At 32.4% G+C, this 23,180-nt stretch overlaps 1 protein-coding gene across 1 annotated transcript in view; it reads right to left on the bottom strand.

Annotated features, from left to right (window-relative positions):
* LOC129233825 (cytochrome P450 4C1-like) overlaps window positions 1-18,292 on the bottom strand; it is a 39,662-nt gene extending 21,370 nt beyond the window's left edge. Inside the window, exons 1-4 of the mRNA XM_054867802.1 lie at window positions 17,704-18,292; window positions 9,590-9,764; window positions 6,165-6,239; window positions 378-432 (exon numbers count right to left, since the gene is read on the bottom strand). Coding sequence (XP_054723777.1) covers window positions 378-432; window positions 6,165-6,239; window positions 9,590-9,764; window positions 17,704-18,292 — 894 coding nt within the window. The remainder of the gene's footprint in view (window positions 1-377; window positions 433-6,164; window positions 6,240-9,589; window positions 9,765-17,703) is intronic.
* Window positions 18,293-23,180: the final 4,888 nt, after the last annotated feature.

Below are 23,180 nucleotides of genomic sequence, written 5' to 3'. Positions count from 1 at the left end.
CCGGAATGTGCCGTTCACCGGCATAGCGCCTGACACGAATTTGGCCATCATGGTGCCATAAATTGACGCGGGATTCGTCAGAAAAGACGACCTTCTGCAAATCAGCACGCCAGCTCCTATGCACATTGGCCCATTGTAGCTGCAGGACGGCGATGGTTTTGCGTGAGAGGAATCCTGTATAAAGGGATCCTTGCGCGCAACCCACGCTGCAGCAGACGTCTCCGAATGGATGAAGCACAAAATGAAACACCTGTAACTGTTCACCACTGTGCTGCCAAATGTCTAGAAGAAACTGTGCGGTCCGTCCTTCGTGGTGTTACAATTTTCAAACACGAGTGTACATAAATATGAGAAAAAAACTATTATAGCATACTTACCTCTACTGTTTCGGGCTTATACAAATTGCAAATTGCCTGCCGAATAACCACATACCTGTAATTCTATGGCAATTAAATATTTGGCAAAGTCCACACAAAAATTGAAAAAAGGCTGTAAGAATGAATACAAAATTTAGAATAGTTCTGCTCTACGATTTGTCAGTATTATAATACCATAACCATAGCATATAATATATATATATATATATATATATATATATATATATAATATATATATATAAATATATATATATTATATATATATATTATATATATATATAGTATTTATATATTATATATATATATATATATATATAAATCAGTTCTTATTCATAAGTATAATATTCACAGAAAATCAACTGCTGAAAATTATGTTTTACGTATCAGTAAAATGTACTTACTGCACAGGGGGTGAACGTTCTCTTTTCCGGTTTTGTATGCAGAGCGCATAAGACCATAATAGACAAATAAATGACTAGCATTCATACTTGGTAGAGGTGATGTCAAATTGCATATTTTATAGATGATAACCGACAGGATGATAATAAATAAGCAAACTCCATAAGAAGTCCATAAGTTGTTGAAGATCATAAAGAGCTGTTTAAAATGTATAAGTGTTAATATGTTAACGTTAATTTCAGATGCAGAATCTATATAACTAAAAAAAGAATATAATAATATATATATATATTATATATATATATATATATATATATATATATAAATATATATATATATATATATATATATATATATATATCTATATATATATAATATATATATTATATATATGTATGTATAATTTTTTCTATGTTTTGAATGCTAAAGCACACTTTTTTTTCCTGTAATACAGATATTTTTTTGTCCTTAAATATCAATTATTTGCTTTAACCTACTGTGTTATCTCAGTTATTAGATAAAGAAATCTGATAATATATTATAACGCAAAATCTAATACACTGCGCTTAGATAGATTTGTGTTTAAAAAAAAGGATAAGAGAGAGAACAAAGGTTCCAATGAGTGCTTTTCATATAATAGCAAAGTATGCTCTTAAAAACGACAGAAAAATATTTAAAACGAATAAAATATGATTATATTAAAATACGCTCTAAAAGAGGGAAATATTTGAAAAATACCCAAAGTATCAAATCAGAACTACACACGAGGCAGAGCACTTTTACAAATGTCATTTAACACATGTTTTGTACTACAAACGAAACATCACTTATGAATAGAGTCAAATGAATCAAATGAACTTTAAGGGTGTTAACTTAAGCATCCCTATTAGTTGTTTATATATATTTATAGCATAAATATGCTTGAATAAAGTATAGAAATATGTTTTTCTGCAGATGAATATAGCAGTTCCAATCCTTACGTACACGTAAATGATATGTAAAAAAAAAAAGAAAGAAAAAAAAACATAAGCTAAGTAGTTTTAAAAATATTATCACCACGCCCTAAAAATAGCTTACCAGTGGCAAGTAAATCACGCTATTCTCTCGCTATTCTTCCGAGCACTGTGTATGCTTAAAAAAATTAATATATTTACTTACAAGTAAGTTTCTTTTGCATAAACAATTGTACAAAAAGTGCTTTTACTTTTTTTTTTTGTATCTCTTTATATTTTATTGAAAATCGATTTCTGGTATCATTTTTTTTTTTTTTTTGCAGTTCATTTGTTTAAGTTGTTTCATATATTTCTGAAAACTTTTATATTGAAAAAACCCTTTTAACTTTAAAAGTTCCGGATTTTAAAAACAAATGTATCAGATTGAATTTATTGAAGCATAATCCTAAGAATTTGAGAGAATGAATTCAATATAATTTTTATGTTACTGCCTACCTGTTTTTTTTTCTTTGTACACATAAATTGTATTTTGTTTTGTACAAAAATAAGTTAAACTCTGAAAATTTAGTACAAAAATAAAAACTTATTAAAAGTTGACGGATTAGAGGAAAAAGAATATATATAATTACATACGGGAAAATAGTATTGTTTAGTTCTGAACAAACTTCTTGTAAAAAAAATAATATGGTACATTAGGATCAGTTATCAAATTTAAATCTGAAGGTATGATTTCATTAGGTACTGCATACAGAAGAATAATTAGCAAAAAAAAAATCCTCTTTTTCTTAATATTTTCGAACAATGACTTCGAAAAAAAAATAATAAGTAAAATACTAATCAGATCTCATCAATGTTTTTTCAAACCACGATTGATTTTTAATAACAGACTCCTTTTCGTCTCTGTTTTTTTTTTCTTTTTTGTTTTTAAAGAAAAATTTTAGATCATCTTTAAACATCATATAAAAAAAAATAAATAAAAAAAACTAAATAGATCTAAGGAAACCTCACCATAGTAGCATTCTTATAAGAAAACGGCTTTGTTCGGTTTCGTACGAGGAGACGCTAAAGAGATTTAGATTTTACTACATTTGCACAAGTGTCCCACTTCGGAAAGAGTACCAAGCACTCTTTCAGTTTCTCTGATGAGAGAATATTTGTTCAACGTGCAGACTGCTGAATAGTATTAAGCATTCCAAAGAAAATATTGGTTTATGACGAAATCGTTGCATAATGTTATCGTTGCATAATGTAATCGTAGCAAAATTCATTTGATATGAGAGGAAGGCACGAAATCAAAAGTTATGCTGTGAATAGTTAACTAAACAAGCTGAGGTGTGCATCACATGAATTCCTTTTACTCCAATTTCCCCATTAATGGCAATTTTAATGTGATTCAATAGTTTACTCTCTAAATATCACCAACAGTAGCCAAAACTTATCGACTAAAAGATTGAAGATATATTGCCAAGTGCCCGCCAAATTATAAGACCACTTGAGTTTACATCGAAATTAACAATGACTCCCCCCCCCAAAAAAAGGGCAAAAACCCCTTTAGAAACACTCGAATGCAACCAAAAGGGAAGTTGCACAACTACCCGCCACTAAGAGTCTACGTACAAAATTTCAACTTTCTAGGGCATACCATTTTTGAGATATGCGACATTCATACGCATATACATACATACGTACATGCAGATGTCACGAGAAAACTCATTGTAATTAACTCGGGAATCGTCAAAATGGATATTTCGAGTGTCATAACGTTCTTAGGCGTAGTGGTCGAGTCGAAAAAAAAAAAAAAAACCTCAACATTCATTCGGGGGTGAGCAAAATGGAAATTAATGTCAATTTTTGAATGAAATCTTTTTCGCGAATACAATACTTCCTTTTTTGTAAAAGGAAGCAAAAAAGGTTTACAATGAGGCCTACAGGGCGTTTATTAAGTCTTGCACAGAAAAATGAAATGTATTTTAATAAAACTATTTATGGTTTATTCAATTTTCCTCTTTTTTAAAAATTCTTTTTCAACAATCATTTCGCCATTAGTACAATATTTGCCAACGACATACAGTTAGCGCTATTATTTAGGACTAAAAATGCCGTCAAAAAATAATAAACACCCTTTGGCACCGCTAAGGGAATGTTAAATTTCAACACACCAAGATTTTCTCTGAATGCCGTGTACAGACTTGGACTAGAGGTAGAGAACACGATAACGAACCATTATGCCTTTGGGACAGATGACCGCAAACGCAATTTTGACTTGCTGCATGTACATAAACCCAGATATGGACGGATGTGAAACGGGTCATACCTTTATTACACAAAGAGGATTTTACACAGCATTTTAGATTTTAAGAATAACTTAAAGCGGTTGTTTGAAATTGCGACTTAATTGTAACATGCGCGTAGCAACGACAACGCAACAACGAAGGAAAACTTGCCAAAATAGCTCGTAATTGCGACATTTGGTACGTTGCCATTCCGACGCATATACTACAGCTGCAGTCGCAAACATTACAACAATCCCTTCTCAATAACTGAAATGTAGAGTCAAATTTTATTTGTGTGATTGCTTATCATTATTTGTTCTCTTTTTCGCATCTTTCAGGGTCTGGATTCGTGTGCATAAGGGTGGCCAAAAAAAAAAAAAGAAAAAGCACTCTTAAAAATCTGATTTTTACTGTTTTTATCCTCCCACTTGATTCTTCTTATGTAAAAAATGACTATTGTGAAGTTGCAGCTCATAATTTTAACGTTTAAAGGTAACTCAACATCCTCAAAGTTGGGTTAATTTTTCATTTTACGCATTAAGGAAAAAAAAAAGCAATACAACTATATATTATAAAAATCTTTAGCGTTTTTCATTGAAAACTATAATACAAGACACAAATTATATTTAAATGATTATGGATGTGGTTGTGCTAGTACCTACCAAACTACTTTTACTTCCTTTTACCAAAAAAAAGGAAGTATTGTATTCTCGAAAAAAATTTCACTCAAAAATCGACCTTAATTTCCATTTTGCTTACCCGTGAATGAATGTTGAATTTTTTTTTTTTCCGACTCGACCACACGTGGATAAGTGTCTAAGAACGTATAGACACGCGAAATATCTATTTGGACGATTTCCGAGTTAGTTACAACGAGTTTTCTCGTAACGTCTGTATGTACGTATGCATGTATGTGCTTATATGCCTATGCGCGTATGTGCGGATGTATGTCGCATAACTCAAGAACGGTAAGTCCTAGAAAGTTGAAATTTGGTACGTAGACTCCTAGTGGGGTCTGGTTGTGCACCTCCCCTTTTAGTTGCATTCGGGTGTTTCTAAAGGGGTCTTTTGCTCCTTTTTGGGGGAAACCATTGTTAATTTCCATGTAAACTCAACTGGTATTAGAATTTGGCGGGCACTTGGCGATAGATCGCCAGTCTTTTGGTCGGCAAGTTTTGTCGCCAACTTGGCGACAAGTTTGGCGATTTTTTTTAAAAAAATTTGACTTCATTTTGGGCACTGTTGGTGATATTTAAAGAGTAAACTATTGAATCACATTAAAATTGCCAGTAATGGGGAAATGACATTAAATTAGAGTAAAAGGAAGTCATGTGAGGCACACATTAGCTCGTTTTCTGTCGGTATAAGCGCGGCAGTGTTTTGATGCAACCTGCAACAAGAATTGAAATATATCTTCAATGTGGTTATTATTTTTTCATTAAACTTTCTTATAATAATATATATTTACTCCTTTTTGCAAGATTATTAATAACTGATTTCCTCCAGTAAATTTTAGTGCTTTGCGATTATTCTCCTAAACTCGCAAATTCGTTGATCTCAAAAATTTTGCAAGATTAAATAGATCAAACTCATTTTTTCAGTTAATGAAGCTGATCATAAGTTAGGAAGTCCTCAAATTTCATGATATTTTTGGGCATAATCTCTGGTGCTTTACAGCACGTTCTTTTCATCCACTTCTTGAACTGCTTTACTAATTGTCTTATATCAAGTGCGTCAATTGATTGCTAAAAAAAAAACAAAAACACTTTTATTTTTTTTTTTACTTTTTAATCAATGTTTTTACATTGCAATAATAAAATTTTTATTTCATTGAATTAAAATCATTACGTAGTGCATTATGAAGTATAGAAACTGTCCCCAAGGTATTAAACAGACAACAATCTGCAAACATACCGATGTTTTTGAAATCCAATATCTTCTATTGAAGTGATGGTAAACGAGTGGTACAACACTTGTATTTGAAAACATTACAGCATTTTTTATGTTCATTTAGGATGGTGCAAAGCTCTAGGTACAATAACTCTTGATTCTAGGAGGGGGGTTTTATGCTGAACTATTAAAATCAGTTCAAGAAATTCTCGGTAAGCATATCTTAAGTCATACAGCAATTTTTTAACAGATTGTATTCTACAGTTCTTTACATCAGCCACTTTTCTTCATCATTGAGTCTTGTAATGCATTTATCCTTATCACTGAACTCCCAGCAGGCTTGGTATCTGTTAGAGAAATACATTTGGGGCAGAAGAGAACCTTATGCATTTAATAAAAATGGCAATACTTTTAATTATATAATGTGGTGTTGACATTCCAGAAGTAACTAATTTCTTAATTATTTTGTGCAAGTAAAACAGGTGCTACTGCTCTTGCCAGTATTAGTGCTTTTTCGGTCAAAGCGTAACATTTTGTAAATTTACAAAGAATGGCAGAATTGCATTAACTGAAATATCTTACAAAAAACGTTTGTATGTTTACAGAATATATTTCATCGCAAATGTAATGTTGAACTTGTGTACATAAAAATAACAATTTTAAAATGTAATTAATTTATGTAAATGGAAAAAGCAATCGTATTTGTAATTAGTTTGGTCCTTTGTCAATACACTTACATTCGGTAATGATGCCAACTTCATCCTCTTTGAGCTACCCTATGTGTCCAAAATATTGAGACACTATCAGAAATTCCCATTTTTACGGATTTCTCAAGAAATACAAGACCAATTGCTCTGTATTTTTTTCACATGAATAGTATACTCCAGCAGTCATACTCCAATGAAAATCAAGTCTACTTTTCTTTTAGGGGGGCCAGCAACAGATTGAGGAAGCAAAAAAATGTTTCTGATTATTTTACCTTGTAGATAGCTAAGATTAAGTTATAAATTATTTCAGAAATAAGTTAAAAAACTATAAAGAGTTTATTTTTATTTATTCATGAAAGTATCTCCTATAGCCACGGATATATAAGCATTTGTTTCAAAAATGAAAAAAAAAAAAAATCAAATTTTTTGGCTCATATCACGCAAAGTTTTCCGTCATACGTTATTAAACTTTCAGAATATTTGACAGCATATTAGAGAAACATAATAATAAAATTTGAAGTTAAAATATTGAAAATTTAATGAAATATGAACGTTTAAAGCAATTAATTTTTCATTGCGCATGCGCGAAAGATAGCAAATTTATAAACTTCATCATCGGAAGTCCAGATATATCCTACAACTCATAAAAAAATTCCACCTTGATATCTTTAAAATATAAAACGTTATCAGCGATCTAATGAGCCGAATATTAGTAAATTTGACTAGACGACGAATCGTGCGGGATCTTTTGCAAACAGTCCGTTCTTATCATGAATCACTCTGCAACGATAACAGGAAAGTGTTGCCAGTTTGCGAACGACCCCTTACCATTCGTCGCCTCTCCAATAACTATAGAAATTTGGTTTATTAGATAGCTGAAAACTGTTTAAACTTTAACGACATTGATGTTTAATTTTTTTTATGTGTTGCAAGATCTATCTGAGAATTGGATTATGAAAATTATAAGTTGCTATCTTTCGCGCATGCGCAGTGAAAAGTTAATTGCTTAAAACGTTCATATTTCATTGAATTTTCAACATTTTAACTTCAAATTTTATTATTATGTTTCTCTGATATGCTGTCAAATATTCTGAAAGTTAATAATGTTTGACGAAAACTATACGTGATATAAGCCAAAAACCTTCAAAAAAAAAAAAAAAATGCATTTTTACAAGAAATGCTTACATCTCCGTGGGTTAAAGAGATACTTTCACAAAAATATAAAAATACATTTTAGATAGGTTTTAAACTGATTTCTGAAATTTATTGCTTATTCCCAGCTATTTACAATGAAAAATTATCAAAAACCTTTTTTTTGTTTCCTCAATTTGTTGCTGGTCCCCTAAATGAAAACTAGACTTAATTTTTATCAGAAAATGACATCTAGAGTATACCTTCCACGTGAAAAAAAAATTACAGAGCAATTGGTCTTTTATTTCTCGAGAAATCTGCAAAAATGTGAATTTTTGAAAGTGTCCCAAAACTTTCGGTTATATAGTGTACCTCTAAATTTTATTCAAATGTTATAAAATTTTGCCCTACCTATTTTCTAATGCATTGCAACGAAATTTTAGGGTAAGACACAAACAATTTTCACCTTCGAAATTTTGGACCACCCTAGTGTGCATGCATCGCGTCGGCATTGCGTTTGCGACCTTCGTGTTCTCTACCTCCGCTCCAAGATTGTGCACGGCATTCAGCGATATCCTGTGTATAAGAAATGCGACACATCTTTTAGTTTTCGGGGACGCCAGTTTTTGCAGATGTATGTTAGCTTTTCGAAATCAGCGAAGCACGAGCATAAATTTTTTACTCTATCCGGTAATTATAATAGACTCATTTCAACTAAATTTGGCCAAGCTTCATATCACCTATTAGCAGACAACACTTAAACTTTTTTTTTACCATCAAAATGCTTCATTTTTAACAACATTTTCAAAGATCTTTTTTTTTTTTTAGTTTTTAGTTCGTGCGTAAGCGGTAAAGTTTCTTGTAACTAATCAAAATGCGACTTTTTTAAAAAAAAGACATTGTAGTAATTTTCTCTTACAGTGCAGTTTTACATTTTTTGCAGTAAATGTGCACTATGTAGTTCTTTTCTAGCAAAGCAATTATATTTTAACACGTCAACAACCCAGAGCCTCCCAAGTAGGAGGTAGGTGCACTTTGTGCCCCACGCTTTTTTTCCAATATAATCAACCAACGAGGATTATTATTTGGAGTGTTAACGGATATTTACAACTACAACTACTGTATCATTTAAAACAAGTTTCAACTTTCTAAAGGCTTTTAGTTCGACTTTACATCAGCTTAAGTATTAATGATCGTTATTTGAAAAAGTTAATATATTGTCTTTCCTCAAACACCCCTTCATCGACTCATGAACCAATTCAACAGCCTTCAACAGTGACATGGTTCAAGTGTGACATGGACCTGGTTTTCGGATAAAAGAACATTACCTAATTCAAAAAGCAATTTACTATTAATTTTCCCAGAATATGCTCGGACTAAATAGAGGACGAAAAGTTTTAAGAACTTACTAAGCAAGACCAAAAGCTTTTATAAATATTTATCAGAGAAATAAAAATAGGAAAATATGAACATGATCTCGCTATCAAAAAACCATATCCTTTAAGTCATTGGCATTGGTTACTGTCTGTTAGTATAGTTCAACGACTGTATTTTTCAAACTTAACTGCTAATCAGATCAATATATATTTCCATGGTATTTTCTAAGAAATATGAGTCAGTATGGTCGGTGTAATACGCTGACCTCAAAATGTTAAGGTACAACCGTTTTTTGTGTCTAATTTGCAAATGAATGAGTGTAGAAACAAAAAATTTGGAGGATATGTGCATTAAATAGTTTTTTATTGAATGTGTCATATAAATTTCTATAAGTGTATTGCAAAAACGATTTATAACAAAAAAAGAAATTTATTCTTGAAGAAAACAGAACATCATAGTGAAATGTAGTAAAATGTTCTAACTCATGTAACGACCTTGGGGGAGGGTTTAAAGCAGCAACTTGTCTGTCAAGATAGACCCAAAGCTGTTCTATCGGATTCAGCTCTGGAGATCGAACTGAGCATTCTATTCGTTCCAAACCGTGGTCATCAAGATGCTCCACAACAATGCCAGTTTGGCGAGGTCGTGCATTACCATCTATCAGAAAGAAGTCATTACCAACAGCACCAGCATGTGGGAGATCATATGGTTCAAGGATCTCATCCTGATATCTGAGACTAGTCAGAGTTCCTCTGAATTCGTCTGGTCACACTGACCAGAACTTCGTTCTGGTCAGTGTGACCACCGAACGAGATCCCTGCCCAAACCATGATTCCACCATCTCTATAACTGTGCCTTTCAACTGTGTTGGATTGATGGTATCTAGTGCGCTGTTCCCTCCGGATCAGCAGACGCCCTGAATTATTCTCCAATGTAAATCTGCAATGTAAATGTGAGCAGCACAGAAGCACATTGCTGCTGGGTCCAGAAAACATTTTCTCTTGACCAGAAAGGCATTGATCCCGTATGATTTGATGTCTGCGTGTTCGGCACCTCAGTCGGCATCCAGACATCACAACGGAAATATCTCTGCGTTGCCTCTTTTTTTTTTTCGTTATTCAACTATCAGCTATCACCAATACCAACTGGCCCCACTCAAATCAACTATGAACGACTGCGAACAAGGCACATTGCCTTTTTCGATATTCAAATTTAAAATGTTCAATTGAAAGAACCAAAAGTTGAGTGGTGCGGTGTGTGATTCGGTTTTTCTTGGCATAAAACATAAAACTTGAAGAAATTAATTTGCAAGTGTATGGAGTATGTGGAAACACTGTAATTAATAAATGTTCCTTCCAGAAAATTGTTGTTTAAAAATGTTTAATGTTTAAAAATTATGTTTAACATTATGTTTATTATGTTTAAAAATGGCAGTACTAACGTTCACGACGAAAGGAAGTTGGTGATGAGAGATTTTCTCCCATCCGTCATATAGTCGCGGTATTGCACCCATTGGTTTTCACTTGTTTCCAGGAATGAAACACGCATTAGCAACACGGCGCTTTGGCGACAACGGTTAGGAGCTCCTGGTGAGCGTCACTGAGTGACTGCGATCCCTTGCGACAGAATTATACGATGAACAAATTTCAAAGCTTGTCCATTGCTATGTTAAGTGCCTCAATTGGTAAGGTGACTTAGTAGAAAAGTAGAATTTTAGTCGCTCCTTCTGATGTATATTTAAAAAAAATTGTGCTTTGTTTTTTTTTTTAAATCTAAAACGTTTCTTCACTTTCAAATAGCTAGATGAGATTACTCTCGTATTTTCTTTTTCAGTTCCATCGGCAAAACACACACACACACACACACACACACACACAAACACACACACACACAAACACACACACACACAAACACACACACACACAAACACACACACACACAAATTCCACGTTTTTGCTGCATTTCGAAAATTTTCACTTAAACATCATACTTTTAGGCTACTTATGACGAAAGCAAATGTTTTTCGCGGTTGTTTTTCACGGGTTAGCTCCTCCGTTTTAAATGATAAACCCTATCCCTTTTTGCATCAGAAAACTTTTATTTCTAAAAAAGCCCATTTTTGGCCCATCCGAATGTATTCTCTCATCTTTCAGTCATTAAAATATAATGATATTTTTATGCGATAAATCTAATGCGCTAGCCCATACAGATTGTGTAAAATACCTTGCTTTTAAAGATGAGAAAACGCAGTTCAATGATCTTCATTCATACCATAGTAAAGAGCGCTCTCAAAATCGGCATAAAAAGTCTTTAAGTTTGAAAAAAAAAATGAAATTGTGTTCCAATGTACTCTAAAAGAGAAAAACAATGGAAAAATGCACGTGCGATCAAAATAACTACACGAGCTGCACATAAATTTTTCTAATGCCATTTAACGCGTATTTTGAACTAGCAAAAAATATCGCCTATGAAAAAACTTAAATATGGATCAAATGCGCTTTTAAGTTGTTTAACTTGTAATGTTTTAATCAATAGTCACTCATTTATGTTCGTTTTATTAATATGGTTGAATTAGATACTTGAATATATTTTTAGTGCAGCTGAGTGTAGCAGTTTAAAGTGCAGCAGTGCAGCTAATTAATTTAAGATATTCTTGCCGAACCAGAAAAGTTGTTTATGAGCGGCAAGTAAACCACAGATTCACTCACCATCATATAGATTGATTTATCTAAATTTTATTTTATTTATTCTCTTTTTTTGTAATTTATTGTTTTTATTATTATTTTACTTTATTTATTTTTTTTAAATTTATTTCATTTATTTATTATTTTGATGCGATATGCTCAAAATTAGGTTTTCTTTAATATACTCAATTTCACAGAAATTGTTTTACTTTTTTTAAGTATCTTACAGAAACTAGATTTATTATCTTGCTCTTTTTTTTTTTTTTTGTAGTTTCTTTTTTTATAAGTTATTTCTTGTGCTTTTTTCATCTTACAAAATAAAAATCGTTTTATATCACAGTGCTCCTGTTTTAAGAGACAATAGTATCAAATGTTATTTTTTGAAGCATATTGCCTGACAGTTTGAGATAAAAAGTTCGGGATCCTTTTCCTACTTAAATATGTTTGTTTTTCGTTTTTGTGCAACAGACGCATTTTGTTTTCAATAAGAACTGATACATTAAAATGGAATACTAGGATAAAATCGTATTGGAAGTTCAGAGGTCAACTGTCAGAACGTAGTGGAAAATGTATTAGTTTAGTTCTGGAAGAACTTCTAGTTAAAAGAATAATGTGGCGCACCAGGCTCAGACGTCAAATTTAAGTCGAAAAATATGGTATCATTAGACTTTGCATCATGTATCCTGCTGAATAATTAGGAAATAATTTTTCTTTTCATTTCTAGAACCATGACTTGGAAACTAAATGTAATGTACTCATTATTAACCCCATTATCGTTAAAGCCGTCAATGCGGTCAAAAACCAAGCGCGCAAATTGCCGGTTACTCCTCGTCTCAGGTTTTCTTTAAAAGGGATAATTTAACATATTTAAAAACAAGACAATTAATTGAATTTTGACGTCTTGAATTCAAACTGGTTTTTTATAATCCCGAAATTGCAATAGGACCCTACTCGCTGAGCTTCTTGTTTCTCCAAATGGAATGGAATAAAAAAGGAAAAGAAATTTGCAGCCAACATATTATGACTGGCAATTTTCTAGATTAGGTAATACAAGGCCTATCTAATGAAAAATAAATGGTAATTTGGATGCGGAAATAAATATGCCGTGGTTATTTTGGCCAATTTGCACCCTTACACTTATCACAAGGAATTATATTTACAGCGTATACCGTTATAGTATTTTTATTTCTTTTCCATCTTCAACGGTTGGAATTATTAATCGAGAAATTTTGCATTTAAATAATAGTTTTGCTTTTAAGTTCATCTATGTAGACTTTTTCCTGGGAGAAAAAAAAGAAAAAAGGAAAAAAAAAAAACGTGATTTTGCACAAAACTCCCCGTTTTTTTTAAAGCAAAATCTGCTTGAGTTGATTCCTGATGAACGCAGACAATTTGTTACCATTATGACGAAACAATTTCTCTATAAATAAGTATTAAAAACATCGAGCTGGACTTCTGCCCGTCGTCATGGTAATCTAAAACATCATACTACTCAAATGAGAGAAAAAAAAAACAAAAAAACATTAAATAGAAGTAAGGAAAACTCACCATAATAAACTTTTACGAAAACCGTTTTGCTTATTACGAGAAAAAGCTGGAGAGATTTTTACAATATTTGAGCAAGTGCCCCACTTCGGAACGAATACCGTGCGCTTTTTCACGGTTTCTATGATGATATCATTATTTGTTCATCCTGCTGACAGCGGAATTATATTAAGAGCTCCGTATAAAATATTGTTTTTTGACGAAATCGCTGCATTCCATTGTCCGATAGTAATATAGTATTTGATGAAAGGAAGAAACCCTCATTCAAAAGCCATACTATGCATGATTGTTAAAAAGTAGGTTTGAAATGCGACTAAGTACGGGGTGTTAAATGATCTGCAATAGTAGAGAAAATGTATTTAATTATAACTATGAAAGGTTTATACTTTTTTCCTTTTTTTATAAGTTTCTTCTAATTATTGTTTTTTTCTATTGGTACAATATTAGCAAACGGCGTACAAGTGGCGCTAACCTCAAAAACTGTAAAATACGTATATACCAGAAAAAAAAAAAAACACGCAAGGGTTTCACGGTCGGGAATTGATGAGTCCAGCCCTCAAACCTATGTTTTTACCACATTTGTTCAATCCTAATATGAGTTTATATTCATACGAGAACATTGTTATATTATTGTTAGCACATATCAACCTCCAGAAGGTAAATTCTTTATAAGCTATAGCCTGGTGAGAAGTAGAAAATTGAGATTTTATTTGCAGTGCATGACTTTAAAATCAACCTGATTTTTTTTCGTTTCAAAACTCCTAAATTGTCACATGGCGAAACACCATTGAAATATTTCGTCAAACTAATTCTAAATGCTCCATTTATTTGCAAAATAAGCAGTCAAAGTCACGACTAAACATTAAAAGTTCAAGTAAAATGCAAAATTAAAAAAAAAAAATGCAAACATGGCAATAATTTTACTTATTTCTTTTTCCTATTTTTTACGAGGTAGAAACTGAACAAGGTGTCAAACCGGAAGTGATTTAACAATTATGGGGAAGTGATATGTATCAGCTCATTTAAGTAAAAACTAATGTTACATTAAAATTTAAAATTGGGGGGCGGGAGGGGGCAAAGTAGCAGAAATATCGATAGGAATTTTACACATCCGAAATGTTTTCGTCAATTTGCTTCGCTCCATGTTTCGGTAAATCACAATTCCTGAGTTTCGATTTTTCTGCGATTGCCTGAAGAAAACGAGCATTACCCGAAATTTGCTGATTGCACAAAACAGCGCCCCTCCCCCTTCGAACAAACAAATTAAAACAACAATAAAACTCCATTATTTTATAAGCATTCTGGCCAATCGATTATGTTACAACAAGGGATTGCAATACCGGATCAAAAATTTAATACCGGTATTCGGCATTTTCAAAACGTGATACCGGAATACCGGTATTAATACCGGTATTTGAAATGTCTCAAAACATGCTAGAAAACATATTGTTTCGTAGTCACATTTCATAATGTTGTACAAAATGTAAATTAATTATGAAAACGTATTGAGAATAAATATAAAATGAAGGAACAAATGTCATAATAAAAAGTCAATAATAATAAAAAACACAATGCATCAACAGAATTGCCTCCAAGCCTCTCATTTAGTGCTCAACTTCCCAACAGTTGCAAATACTCTTTCTGAATTTACGCAGCTCATTTAGTGCTCAACTTTCCAACTGTTGAAAATTCTCTTTCAGAATTCATGCAGGTCGGTGGTACTGTTAACAATGCACGATACACCTCCTCTAATTGTCTAAAAGACCTTCATCTTCAAATAATTCGGTCTCTTGCGTGTTATTTTTTGAAAAATCCTTTTGTTTGTGTGGGAGATATTTTGTGTAGTGTGTTTTATTATAAATGTTTTTAGATTTATAGCTATTTATAATTTCTTTCGAGACACGATACTTTTCCAATATTAACATTATTTTCTCTTAAGTAGGAGAGGTTTGTGTTTATTTTTTATTATCCGTCCTTTGGTCTGAAATTTACGATAACCTTGACAAATTTGATCTTGTTAGTTTCTCTTATTCGTCTTCGAGTTTTTTTTTTTCCCAAAGTTCATTACAATTACAATTATGTAAATAACTGAAAACATGTATCAAATGATTATGCTTAACCTCTATGCTAATTTTCAAGGCACTATAATTTCTAAATACTATCTTGTTCAATATAAAGCAAGACGTGACAACAAACCAATACCGGTAATAGCAAATTTCGATTTGTTTTTCGAACAAAAAAAAACAAATAGAAACTTCGTACAGAATTTTTCGTACAGACGTACAAGATTTTTTTTTTTTGTTTTCAGAATCCAGTGCAGTTCAGACAAATATTTAAGAAAAATATCATAAAGTATTACTGCAATTTATGATTGGAATAAATTAGTCGCAGAACAAATAAATACATTCAAAGTTACTCAAAATTAATTTTCACAAAAAGGAAAGTGAACGATCATGGAAATGGAAAAAAGAAAAACATGGGGCAAAAAACGCACAAAATACGATTTATCTGATCGCTAGTAATGAAAATGTCATTTTACAATATTTTTGCTACTTTTTTAAAAAATGATATTCTATTAGTTTGTGCCTTTGAAGCCACATTTTTACATCAACAGATTGATTTTGGTTCTGTATCATGGAAAAGAAATGTACATTTAAAATATTAGTAGATATTTTATAAGTTAATTTGAAAATTTCTTTAGTTGAAGCTATTTAATATTCTCAGTTAATACCGAAAATACCGGCATTTTGCCTTAGCAAATACCGGTATTTTAAAATTGCTAAATTGCTCAAAATACCGGTATTCGGTATTCCAGTAATGCAATCACTAGTTACCATAACTTTGTAAATTTCGCACTGATGGAAATTATTGCTTTTTATTGGAAATTATTTTAGTTCTAGATTACAAGAAATAGTCAAAACACAAACATAAAAACTAAAGGAAAAGGAAAGAAGAAGATTGAAATTAAAAAAAAAAACATAAATAAGGATAGATAAATATTAATATAGAAAATTAAGTTTCAATATTTGAAGTTGACTGCTAAAAATTTAAATGCCATTGAATTTTAAAAAAAATGCAAGAATGGCAATATGACGGGCAAAAGGGATTTATTTAAATCTTGCAAATGTCATTCACATGTCCGAGGTAATGTATCAATTCAGCAAATGTAATTAGTGCATCTTTATTGAGAAACTTTTGAATTTACACAAACACTTACAGGTCAAGCAAAAATACAATGAATACATGACAGAATGCATTCGTAACAACACGTGACAAGATACTGTTTTGTCATTTCTTCTCTTTAATATATTATCTCGACATTAATTAAACTTCACTGTAGCATGTTTTTCTAAACAGAACATAAATATGTTTTCGTACTTTAGTTGAAAAAATTTTCACCAAGTGTTTTTCGTTGATATTTTTTATTTTAAAATTGTAGGTATTATTAAAAAATCTGCTTGGAGTTAATTTTATTAATTTTTTGATAAGTTTTTGCTATGCTCCAATGCTAAAAGTTGTGCAATAAAAAAAAGATTATTACACCTGGTGATGGCATTGTTTCAATTTCGAAGCTGTCAAAAGAATGAGTACATTGCGAATCTCTATTATTGAATCCGGCAAGTAAGAGCAGAAAAAGCAAGCACATGTCGTAGTTCTAGAAACTTCATATTTCCAGTTATACGCACAAACCTCTTCAGCAATTACACTCGGGCTGGTCTATGAAGTTAATTGTTGAGGGTTTTTCCACCCTAAACCTGTAGGGAAGCAAAATCCTCTTGCAGTAACTCGTTTTACTACTGCTTGCGCTCTTTTAAACAATTATGTTATAACAAAATAAGCGTTTTTTACTGTAGTGAAATGCATACAATATGTGTTATTTGAATTTTATCTAGTGATGTTGGAGAAAAATGTTTTTTAAAAAGAGCATCATACTTCAAACTAAATCGGAAGGAATCCCGAGCCTTAATAGTTACCAAACAATTTCTGAGATAACATTTTTGGAATTTTCTTAAATGCGTTTCTGTAATCTTTTCTCAGTATACCGTAAATAAAAGGATTTGTTGCAGACGATAAGAAAATCAATATTGTTGTGATGTAACTAAACCACTGAGGAATTTTCAATCCAGTTCTAGCTTTAAAATGCTTTGATAATGCGTAAGGAGCGTGGCACGAAAAATAAGTAAGAGTAAGAATGAGAACGCTTAGTATAGTCTTGTTCGTGCTGGAATCCTTTGAAGTTGCTCTTGTCTCCTCCGCGTGGTTACGTCTTACAAACAGTGTGCGTTGTTTCGACTTATACGCTGTGAAAATAATCAGCGAATTGCAAATCCCCATTATTGAACCCGGGAAGTAAAAGCAGAAAAAACCAGCACATGTTGTAGCTTTTGGGACTTCTTCGTTCTTCCAGTCGTACGCACAAACCCCTTCAGCATAATCATAAGCGGTCCAATCAAAAACAACTGTAGAAGTAGCCAAGGAAATTCCTAAGATGACAAGGTATGTGCCCATCCATACCATTATCTTTGCAGTCATAAAAGTTGGGTATTGCAGAGGTCTCATCACAGCTAATGCCCGATCCAAGCTGATGAAAGCGAGGTCAAATGATGAAGTACATGCAAACATGTAGCTCAGCCCTGCGTGGAATCTGCAGCTGATATCTCCAAGAGGCCAATAGTCGATGGCAACCGATATAGCAGATGGTAGCATGATGAAGAGTCCAGTTGCTACATCAATCACTGCTAGATACACTAAAAGGACGTTGCTAAGCTGGCTTCGGAGCACTTGGTTCCAAAGTGAAGCAAATACAACTGCCAGGTTACCCAGAACTGCTGTGAAACACAGAACTATCGTAACGAATGCGCCCAAATAGTTAAAAGCAGGTCTTCGCCGATATAGTATGCTGCATGTTTCGTTGAAACTGCTATCTGAGGTGATATTAAACAACTGGAGCTCCATCTTTCTGAAAAGAAAAGAAGAAACCTCTAATATATTTAATATATTTGGCATATCAAGCAAAACATAAAGTGTTAAAAATAAGCTAAAAAATAAAGTTTTTACTTTGCGAAGTATTATGCTACAAATACTCACAAACTTTACACATAAAATAGAAAAAATAAGTAAAAACGATTGCATAAGTTCTGTTAAAATAAGTTTTAAAGGGAGTTCAAAGGGGGTTAGAAGAGCCTATGTTGAGCATAGAACCACCCATTATCTTTCCAAATTCGAAACCGTAACTGAGTTACGGTAGATAGAAGAAAAATAAGTCAAAATCAACGTCTCTATGATTAAGTCCGATTTCTAAAATTCCTGGAAAATCTACACACAAAATAAGTACATATTTAAAAACAGCAGACAAAATCTTGTAAAATAACAGTTTTTTTTTCTTTGAGACGGTTGCATTTTGCAGTAAGCTACAAGATTTGAGACATTTGAAGCATTTAAAGTGGAATTGGCACCAAAATCTGTAAACGGCGTGTTCAAAAGCAATCGTTTTAGCTACAACCGGTCAAGTCTACCAATAACTAGTTCACCCCACTATCTTTCAAATGATATCACAGTAAATCATATTCGGGTTCAAGTTCGGCAGAACATTTGTTTGCAGCATTTTGTTTGAAGTTTTTAAATCAGAGTTTGCCGAAAAAAAAAACGAATCACAGCGCTTTAAGTAGAAACTATCTCTGCACTTACCTATTCGTGTAAGTAAAAAATTGTTTATGCGTTTGGTTTGCAATATAATTTTTTTTTTTTACATTTTACCTATTTTGAGATAGAAGGCAGAGAGTGCGCATCCCTAGTGGTGATGACGACTTGTTTAATACTATGACAACTTGTTTAATATCTAATTAAATAAAGTTAAAACGCTATGATCAAGTTTTACTGGTTTCAATTGTCAGCAAATCTGTGAAGATTAACGACTGCAGAGTATCTGTAGATCCATTGTTACTCTTTCAAAGAATAACTGGTTAGCAAGCAATTTTTGAAAAAAACCCTGAAGAATAGCTTCATTAAGAACCAAGCTCGCATCCAACACCTTTATTTGACAATGTTGGAATCTTAAAAGTCTCGAAATCGACGTTATATGATAGTAACACTTGTCATCGCGTCGTTTGGAGCAAGGATGATACGTTTTCGATTATTTTAGATAAATACGTAAGATATTTGCAAGCAAATTGTGGTTCAAGTATTGTTGTTGTATTTGACGTTTACTCTGACTATAAGAAAAACATAAAAGCAATGGAAGAGCTAAGAAGGTTTGCTGCTCTTTAAAAATCATATGAAGTTTGTTTCGATGAAAAGATCGTACCAATTAGTCAAGAGAATGTTTTAAGATAAAAATCATTAATACGCTTATTGAGAAATTAGAAACTGTTGATATCCGTACAAAACAGACCAGAGATGACGCAAATGCTCTTTGCATTGAAACAACTTTTGAAGAATCAAAACCTCAAAAGACCGCCGTCATAATAGGGGATAATAGATACTCGTCATTTTAATTGGGCGTACTCAGTCACATCAACAAGAAGTTTTGTTTTTTAACGTTGGCAAAGGAAACATTAAAACTAAATTATACTCCTTGAAAAGTTTTGATAAATATCCTCGCTAAAAAAAAAAAAAAAAAAAAAAAAAAAAAAAAAAAAACATATTGTATTTCTGCACGCATTTAGTGGCTGGGACACAACGTCTGCACTGTTTAAAAATGTGCAAAAAAAAAAAAAGAAAACTTTCACTAGAATACTAAAGAAACCTCCCAAATTGGATCAGCTAGCTGAAGTATTTCAATAAGAAAGCTGCCCTCTACAAACATTATATGAAAATTTAGTACGCATCTTGTTGGCAATAGGCAATATATAATGCTCCAAAATCAGAGAAAAATATCGATCAATTTCGTTACACACAATTCGTCAAGTCAACAAAGCTCAATAAACCTGTGTAGTTATCTAACCTTCCACCAAAAAGTCCAGCGGCTCATCAACATAGCAATCGGGTACATTATTAAATTCAAACTTGGTTAGGGAACGATTTAGATCCCCAGAAATGGGGCTGGATACTGCAGAATGAATTCCTGAAACTGATTACGACAATATTACCACCAGCTCCAGATGAATTACTTAATACAATATCAGAGTTGCAATGTTTTTCAGCTTGCGGTCAGTGTAATGGGCAAGCATGCTTCAATGCTTCACCATATATGAGAATCTCGATGAAGATAGTACCTTTGACCCCGAAGTTCTTGAATATCTGGAGACAAATTTCGTTGACGAGCAAACTAATGATAATGAATCAAAAATTCTCCAGCGTAATAAAAATTTATTTTCTTAATTTTTTTCCTACCTGATGTGTAATTAGTAAAAGTCAGAATATTGTTAAAATGTAATTAGAATATTTCATTCAACAATTTTTTAATCACACGAATAAATTATTGTTATTAAAGAAATATATACATTTGATTAATGAAAAATAATAAATATATTGGAATTAAATAAATATTTAATAATAACTAATTTGGGACTTTGCATGAAATGTTTTCTTCCGTTTCACACATGCCAGGATGCTTGACTGGAAAACCTTACACAGTAGCGGATTGTACCATCGTCCTATATATAGGGCAGCTTGTTACTTCCTTTTACAAAAAAGGAAGTATTGTATTCGCGAAAAAATTTTCACTCAAAAATCGCCCTTAATTTCCATTTTGCTCACCCCAAATGAATGTTGAGTTTTTTTTTCGATTCGACCACATGCGGAAAAGTGCCTAAGAATGTATAGACACGCGAAATATCCATTTTGACCATCACCGAGGTAATTACAACGACTTTTCTCGTGACGTCTGTATGTATGTGCGTATGTGCGTATGTGCGTATGTATCTCGCATAACTCAAAAATGGTATGTCCTAGAAAGTTGAAATTTGGTACATAGACTCGTAGTGGGGTCTAGTTGTGCACCTCCCCTTTTGGTTGCTTTCGGATGTTCCTAAGGGGGTCTTTTGCACCTTTTTGGGGGGAAATCATTGTTAATATCAATGCAAACTTAAGTGGTGTTACAATTTGGCGGACACTTGGCGATATATCGCCAGTCTTTTGGTCGCCAAGTTTTGTCGCCAACTTGGCGGAAAATTTGGTGATTTTTTTTTATCTGGTTTTAATTTGGCCATCGTTTTTAATATTTAGAGATTAAACTATTGAATCACATTAAAATTGCCAATAATGGGAAAATGACATTAAAATGGAGTAAAAGGAAGTCATGTGAGGCACACATCAGCTCGTTAAACTAAAACTAATAAGTTTTGGTAAGTTTTAAAATTTTATATTTCTTCTTTAGTTCGTATTAGTCTCTAATGTCAATTTTCCGGGAAAATGTGAATTATTTTTCAACGTGGCAAAGTAGGGGTTAATGACAGTCCGTAAATAAACATACTAAATGCCTCCGTCCCTAGGAGATGATCTAGATGGAAGGGAGAAGGGAGCCAGTTTTTTGAGTTCATCTTGAAAACGGTGGAAACGATTTGTTGAAAATATTAACTTATGCCAATTAAACTACCTATAAAGTCTACACATAGTTGTCAGATTTCCAATGATTTTCGAAGTTATATGTTATTAAAAACCGATGATTTTTAAAGAAATAATGTTTATCGCTCACTTTTTGTATTTGCTCCACGTGATATTCAGGGTCGTCAATCAGAAAAAAAAAGTAAATTTCGAAGTTGTAGAGCTTTGAGTTTTCTTTAAATTGAAATGCTACTTTGTTACCTTTTCTTGGACCAATAAGAATTGTAGAATTTCTAATATGCACCCTAATGTCAAAAATGGGAAACTTGCCATCCACAAACCTTAAACTGACCAGCAAAGATCCTGCAGTTCCTCGTTGTTCAATGAATTCGACAACCCAGATTAACAATGAAAAAGGTTTCTGTCGCTCTAATCTTGCTTTTTACTCGAATTTCCATTACCAAGAAATCAGAAGAAGATATGAAAAATTATATACATTATTATTTAGCTTTCTACTCCTACGCATTACTTAACGACAGAAGAATTAGGTAATACAGAAAGTAAGCACTCTACACTGTTTTCGCCGCAATCAAGAGGGGGAAGGGTTTTAGCATAAAAAAAATCTTTTTTTTTACGAATTTTTTTTAGAAAATGGTTTGTAAATTTATTAAAACCTTGTGTGCATTATTTTGTAAGGTTTTAAAAATAATCTATAAACTTTTGATCAAAAAATATCCACAGACGAGAGGTGACTGAGCTTTTCCCAGAGCATTTTTGAGAAAAGATGATTTACCGTGTTCAATGTATTTCATCTCTGACATTAATTTTAAACAAAATTCTACTTGAATTTAGTCAATATATTAATTAATCCTTCCCCCTATGTTCTCAGATTTTTTTTTTTTTTTTTTTTTGTTTCACTTTAAAATTTTTGACGGCCATTTGAATTTAAAAGTGATTTCATGGAAAATTCCGCTATTTTGTTAGTAAAAATCTCATTAAAAATATAAAAAAACTCAAACTCAACGTAGGCGGGAAGTTATTTGTATGCAGAATGTTTGTAGTTGATTTGAAATAAATCGGCCTTTTGGTTTTAAAATGGGAGTGATCACAGACTTTGAAAAAGTGGTTTTGAGAAAACCGCGTTTAACGTTTTAGAAGCGAAAAGCATCAATTTCAGCTTAATAGACTACAGTCACTGTAGCAGCTTTGATCTCTTCAGACTTTTCCATTTTCGTAATTTATATTATATTTAACTAACCACAAGCAAGCAGCATTGACATTCTGAGCGTCTGCATCTGTCAGAACTGCTGCATTCTTCGGTAGCTGTCGGAGCTGCAGTTTGAAGGAGCGAAGGCTGAAT

This window comes from Uloborus diversus, chromosome 1 (assembly GCF_026930045.1).
Source record: "Uloborus diversus isolate 005 chromosome 1, Udiv.v.3.1, whole genome shotgun sequence".
NCBI classification, from domain to species: domain Eukaryota; kingdom Metazoa; phylum Arthropoda; class Arachnida; order Araneae; family Uloboridae; genus Uloborus; species Uloborus diversus.
The sequence above is the reverse complement of the archived record's forward strand: the minus strand, read 5'-3'. Positions and strand labels throughout refer to the sequence as shown.